This window comes from Simochromis diagramma, unplaced genomic scaffold (genome assembly GCF_900408965.1).
Source record: "Simochromis diagramma unplaced genomic scaffold, fSimDia1.1 OVJJ01000517.1, whole genome shotgun sequence".
Taxonomy (NCBI): Eukaryota; Metazoa; Chordata; class Actinopteri; order Cichliformes; family Cichlidae; genus Simochromis; species Simochromis diagramma.
In genome coordinates, this window is record NW_024387173.1 from 1,498,017 (window position 1) to 1,504,738 (window position 6,722).

At 39.2% G+C, this 6,722-nt stretch overlaps 1 protein-coding gene across 1 annotated transcript; it reads right to left on the minus strand.

Moving 5' to 3' along the window:
- Window positions 1-1,128: 1,128 nt before the first annotated feature.
- Window positions 1,129-3,701, minus strand: hoxb13a (homeobox B13a). Its single transcript, XM_040049183.1, has 2 exons — window positions 3,002-3,701; window positions 1,129-1,834 (listed from the first exon to the last, which is right to left on the minus strand). The coding sequence occupies exons 1-2, from the start codon at window positions 3,699-3,701 to the stop codon at window positions 1,587-1,589; spliced, it is 948 nt and encodes a 315-aa protein (XP_039905117.1). The 3' UTR covers window positions 1,129-1,586.
- Window positions 3,702-6,722: the final 3,021 nt, after the last annotated feature.

The following is a 6,722-nucleotide window of genomic DNA, read 5'->3' on the forward strand; positions in this document are numbered from 1 at the left end:
GAGACAAAGTTATCAAAGTATACTTTGTCTTGCATCCACACAATCAGACTATGTAAATTAAAACAGATCCCAGTCGCCAGAAAGCACACTAATGTTAAAGGGCTGGACATCGCATTGAAACCATAGCGAGTAAAAACTGTGGTGAGCTCATGTGTAGCTGTAATCTGTGGTGCATGGCAGTGGCCCGTATATATTGTGTGTATTGTTAGTGATGTCCCTCACACACCCCGCTATTATAAAACATTCATGGAAGACTTGATACAAGCCTGTCTGGTCACATGATTTTCAAGGTCACCCACCCTCACGTTTGTGTTTGAGAGCTACATACAATGCAGGCTAAAAAAAATTGTATACATACGCACAGACAATTCTGTTTTGTTCTACAGGAGCTTCTAGGATTATCTTCACGGAACATCAATTATTATTATTATTATTATTATTATTATTATTATTATTATTATCACACATCACGCTCAAGGTCAGGGTCTTTTTTGTCCCCCCCCCCCTCCTTATTCTCTCTGTCTGTCTCTCTCTCTCTCTGTGTGTCTGTCTCAAACGCACGCACAGTGCAGGCTAAAAGAACTTGCAGAAAGCGCAAAGAAAATAACACGATTTGAAGTCTCTACTCAGTTTTGTTCTGGAATTATTATTATTATTATTATTATTATTATTTATATTATTATTATACGAATTATTCACGAAATATTGAACTGATATGAATTGCTAAGTTAACTTTATTTAAAATTAAAATACTGTTCACGTTAGTTCTCTGTAATGTTAATGTTATGGATAGAATGTTCAAAAAGGGAAGAAACGGAACGAGAGTTTTTGTTTAGCATTTTTTAAATAATATTTTTATAAATACTTTTTAACAAGTAGATATATTAAAAAGCATTTCCAATGTCTATGATAATAATAAGTACACTAATGATTTTTTTTTCTTCTCCCATACGCGGTTCTGTCACAGGCATGGAAAACCAGAATGCTTGCCATTCCATGAGACAGGCTTCCACCACAGGGAGCGTTCCTCCAGAGGCAGACTTGGTAAGTGAATTTGGTCTATCGTGAACAGTTTTAATCAACAAGCGCAAAATGGATTCCTCTGCTGTTTGTCTAATTTCAGATATCAGTTTTCAATGTTAAATAAAAGTTTGTTTGCCTCCTCAAGGCATAGAAAATTATTTTAAAAACATAACACCTTTATTGGGATGGGACAAAATTTATTTAGTGTTACACTGTGATTTGGTTACTGTTTTACATGCGATATAAACAGTATGGAGAGCATAGTAGTTATGCTATAGGCTACTTGGCACGGACAACACTGACAGTGGAAGACACACACTAGACAGATATATTATCAAAGCAGTCAGGAAAGTTCTGTAATTACAGAATGCCTCTCGGCAGGTTTGTCGGACAGCTTTGGTGAAGTATTCTTATCTGTCCGTGCTCCTAAATTTGTTGAATCACACATATTCACGCACAGCCGCAGTCTGTGAGAGGTCCCACTTCCAGTTTCTTTACTTTTTTCCATTCACTGTTAATTATCTCAACTGTTACGAATTGTCCAAAGAGCAGTGACCTGCATGCTATTGAGTACTGCTCTTCACTTTGGCCACGAATTTTTTCTCCTTCACCCTCCTGTTCTGGAACCAGATGGTAATCTGTCGCTCTGACAGGTTGGTCACGGCCGAAATCTTTCTCCTCTTGTCCTTTGTGATGAACTTGTTGGCTGCGTACTCTTTCTCTAGCTCTTTGAGCTGGACCTTGGTGTAAGGTATCCGCTTCTTCCTGCCTCGGCGGAAAGACAAGCTGTCGTTCTGGTGCGCCACCACATCTGTCAAAGAGAAAAAGCCAGTCTGAAGGTGATGGGCTGCACACACCATGATACATTTTCAAGCTCTACACTCCACGATTGCTGTAATAGTGTAAGTGCCGATAAAATATTTGTCGAGCACAATTTAGCATCTTTAAGGAAGTGAACGGGAACTTTATGTTTGGATCGGACTGGATACAATCCTGCGAGGCAGACGGGAAACGAATATCTGCTGTCTGGGTTAAGTTCAAATTGACCTACAAAAAATGGCGTCTTTAAACACAGTGCACGCATCTATTCTACTCCACACAGACTGTCACAAGGACAGCATGTTGTGTCTTCTCTTGACTTTGTGTTTACGGTGTTTTTAGTTTAATTCTACATTTGTGCGATGTGTGTGTTAAATAAAGAGAGAAGTGGAGTGGGCGTTAGGGTTTTTTCCTTTTAACTCACACATTACAGTCCTGTTCACTGTGAATATTGGGCCAAGAGGATTAATTATTTCCATCATTATTATTGAATTAATTACAATGTTAATAATGAAAGTTAATTTTCCTGTTTATTTAATTTATTTATTCATTCATTAATTTTAGCAGTGGCAGCAGAGTAACATGTCTCTTATCATAATAACCATTATGATAACCATTAAATTAACTGGAAGGCCCCAGCAATAAAATGATTATCTCACTTGGTTAATAAACGATATTGACCGAAACACCAAAATGTTTTTCACTCTGCACCAAGAGATGGCAATGCAAGGCTCATTTCTAAGTTAGAGTCTGCAACATGTTGGTATTTTCACAATATCAAGGATCCAATCAACATGACGTTAATTTTCACTTGTACGTGACGCCCTAAACTAGATGGGGATTCAAGGGCAGTGATTAACCTCAGCCATCACAAACCTCAAGCACATTATTGCCTTGCTTTTGCAAAGAAACTCGATGCATTAACCGCCTAATTTTAGTCCAAATTTATGAAGACGATAATTTACTATCGGAGCAAATTAATCATCCGAGATGTTTTTTGTTTTAACAAATGTCAATCCTTTAATTTCTTAATTGTTATTAAATGTAATTTTTATTAAATAAATATGTTCAGTTGCGTCATAGTTACAAAAAATCTGTTAGAGTTCTGTTTAACTGTTTTAAAATCGTTATTATGAACCCTGAAAGCAGCAGTACTCACCAGCCAGAGCGGACTTCCAGAGGTGGCCGGCCTGTCCCTGATCTTTGGAGCAGTACATCTGTCCTCCCCAGGCGTTGGTCAGAGCCCAGGGCTGGTAGCTGTCCATGGGCAGCAGGGTGTCATGGCGCGGTTCCCCGGTGCCGAGCGTTTGGACCACCGACACATCCAGGTAGCTGGCCATCGACTGGTATGGGCTGGCATAGCCATGGTAAAAGGCGAACTCCTTGGCCCGGTGGTTCGGATATTCGTCTGAGCTCACTGTTGTGTCCATGTACTGTGAGCTGAGAGCGGCTCCGGCCGCTTGTGTACAGGACTTAAGAGGAGCCCGACCCATCCTGCATGGGTAGTAGCCGTTACCAAAGTAGCTGTAGGGTAATGCGGTTGCGGCCGACGAGCTCTGGTGCGGCACAGCCGCACATTGCTTCCCCGAAGAGGCAGCGGTCTCACCGGAGCCTGAAGCGGACACATCCACTGTGGAATACCCACCTGAAGAGTGCACCAAGCTGGACGGGTGGCCACCCAGAGCAGTGGCGGCCGCCGAATGTGCCATGATGTTGCGGCACTGGCTTGCTGCAGTGGCAGCGGCAAAGTTGCCTACCAGCCCCTCCATGTTCTTGTTCAACTCGTCCACGTTGTTGTCATACACAAACATTACCGTTTCCACTGGCCAGCGAGGGTTGAGTACTAAAGAGGCTGTCATATGCCCACCCTTCCCCGTTTTGGCCTTCGTGTGCCTCAGACTCCGTCCGTTCCTGGCGCTAAGCTGCTACATTTGCTGAATGAGGCTGATCACTGGCGCTCACTACACACACACACACACACACACACACACACACACACACAAACGCAGCTCAAGAAATGTACTTGTACAGCACTATCATAGCACGGTATGCTGCTTTGTTGGAGTGACGGCGTGTCATTCGGTAGCAAAGACTCCCACTAACCGGCCGGATCTCCACTTACATCCCAGCCGCAGCCTTGACGCAACAAGCCCCCTGGACCAAGAGAAGTAAGGGGAGCATAACTATTGGATGAGACAGGGTGATCACGTGATGGGACAAGCGCAAAAAGAAGAGTAGAAGAGACTAGTTGAGGACTGTCAGTGAGAGGAGGGAAAAAAGCATTTTATGAGTTTCCAGCTGTGATATGAGAAGGGAATGAGCAGATTCGCTTTAGCTTACTGTAGTTTGGTTTACTTTAGTTTGTCTCTGCAGCTGCCTTTGCGTCAGACTCAAGTCTGTGATGTGATGTTCTCTGGTCGATACTAAGAGTGACATTACCTTAGTCTGCCTAAAAACAGAAAGAAAGAAAGACAATAAAAAATAAATCACTCGACCAACTTCTTTTGTGTCGTGCATAAAAGTACGTGGTGCAAATGGACTCGCCAATATCTGAAATGGACTCGCCAATATCTGAACTGACCGTTTAGATAATCACTTTTTCAAAATCGGTGCTTCTCAAATGCATGAAAAACGTATTATTAATTTATCATTACCGTGAATGTTTTCAAGGCTTCAAAAGCAAAGTTTGGCTATTAAAATAAGTGCACCCACTGGAACATTTCTCCACCTAGTGAAAAACCAGGTTTTAGTTTAACTCGCTCTCAGTCGTTCTGACTAAAGTAAACTTTAAGGAGATTTATGGAAGGGTTTTGGAGTTCTTAAAACTTGAGAAAAACGGCTTTGGTTGAAAGTGTCTCAGAAAGGTTTCCGCGGCACTCAAGGGCCGTTATATTAAGAAACAATTTCACTACGGGGAAGTTATTGTTCTCATTTTTTATAGGAGACGGGAACTTAGTCTGCGCTTGGTTTGAAATTAATCCTTCTGATGCTCCTCTATACTGTAATTGAAATTACTGTAATTATTTTTATTTTGAATCACTCCATGTGCCGTATACATGAAGGCTAAATAAGCCGTAAGTGAGAAATTAGTGAATTTCCTAAAGGTTATTAATGAACATGAAGACATGGAAAAGAAATGGTTGGTCAATGAAATACTGCAGACAGGAACCATTATTTTGCTTCAATACATATTTTATCTCTGGCCTGCAATGAACCTATATGACTACTTCTTCTGCAAATAATTTAAAAGGAAACTTAAAGATTAAGCATTTTTTCAGTTTTTTATTCATACTAGAATAATTTTGTTCAAGTTCATTATCTACAGAAAGCAGATCTAAAGAGAAATATGGTGGGTAAAATAAACTCCTTACACATTACCATGAGCTGTTAACCCGAAGCTTCCAGCCTAAAAGCGTAGGGCCACTCATTTGAGTTCACTGGATTTTCATCATTTTCACCAGGGAGTCCGCCATTAGGCGCATATACGGTGGGGAAGTTCACTTTTACGTGTGCCGCAGAATTAATCCGAACACATTAATATCAGATCTTGTTTTCAGTAACATTACAGTGACAGACTTTAGGATCACGTGTGAAGCCAACAGCCTGTACAATGTGAAGAATGCGGAAGTTTACTTCTCACCAAGCTACATAAACAGGAAATACGTGTCCAGATCAAGTCTTTGTTTGAGCTTTGTGGTCATAGAACAGTGGCTGGATCCGTACAGTATAAAGACATACGCCGTTATAATGGACTTTAAATAAATAAAATATAATAATCTGTGCAATAATTTAAATGTTTTGAAATGTATTAGAATTCAAAATTAGCAACACAAGCTGAATGTAAAACTTGTATCTAAAATATATTCTTACACATGTAACCATCACGGTGTTTATTCCAGCTCACTATCAGGTGAACTCGAATAAACACTATTATATTTAATATTTATATAGCGCTTTTATACTAAAAGTGAGCACTTGAAGCGTTTTTCTTACTAAAGGTCTCAATCAAGCATTCACACAAGTGCTTTTTTCTATGCATGAACACTTTTAAAGTAATGTTCATACACTCGGATGGCTGCAACTTGCTCACAGACACTTCTACATGCAGGTTGGGGAAACCAGTAGACGACCGGCTAAACCTCCTGTCCTATCCTCACTTGCCGTCACAATATGACTATACTATCACAATATCAAAACAAGGAAAGAAAATATTCGTTTTAATTCTATATTTTTGTTGTAATATCTTTAATTGTTATTGACTGTTATATAAACATTTCACTGTGCAATAGTTCTGTGTATGTGACAAATACAATCTTAAATCTTGAAGCTGCCAATGAATAAATAAATACATAAATATTCACAATATTGCCATCAGTTATATTCATATGCAACATTTATTTTCCTTGTGTTGTTTTAAAGAAAATGAATAAGTCTGAAAATACAAGTGAATGGGGCGCCAGTATGATAAATTTACACGGTTAACATTAAGTCCATGATTAGCATAATATCTATAATTGTTATTCTGAAATATCACCAATATAGTCCGTAAACATTATTGATAGGATATTTTTAAATTTCTATTCCTAAATAATTTTAAAATATTTTTTTTTATCAAAATGAGGAAAATTAATCTCCCATGTTAGTTTGGCATTTATTTTACTTATTTCCAATTTATTCTGACGAGGAATCAGTAGATTGCGAGGTTGAGGGTTTATTTTTAAATTAAAATAATATTTTGTATTTTGCCCAACAAAGTAGAAAGCTTAAAAATGCTTCAGTAGACATAGTCCTTTATAAATGAAAGGAAATAAACAGCTCAGTGGTGACGTAAATGCAGATGAATCACCTGCTCAAATCGACGCTATTGCTTTGTATAGCTG

Bases quoted from the DNA above. Each gene is read 5' to 3' on its own strand.
- hoxb13a (XM_040049183.1), bottom strand. From the start codon at position 3,701: ATGACAGCCTCTTTAGTACTCAACCCTCGCTGGCCAGTGGAAACGGTA. The intron at 1,835-3,001 runs GTGAGTACTGCT...TCTCTTTGACAG, and splicing joins CTGGAAGTCCGCTCTGGCTG to ATGTGGTGGCGCACCAGAAC.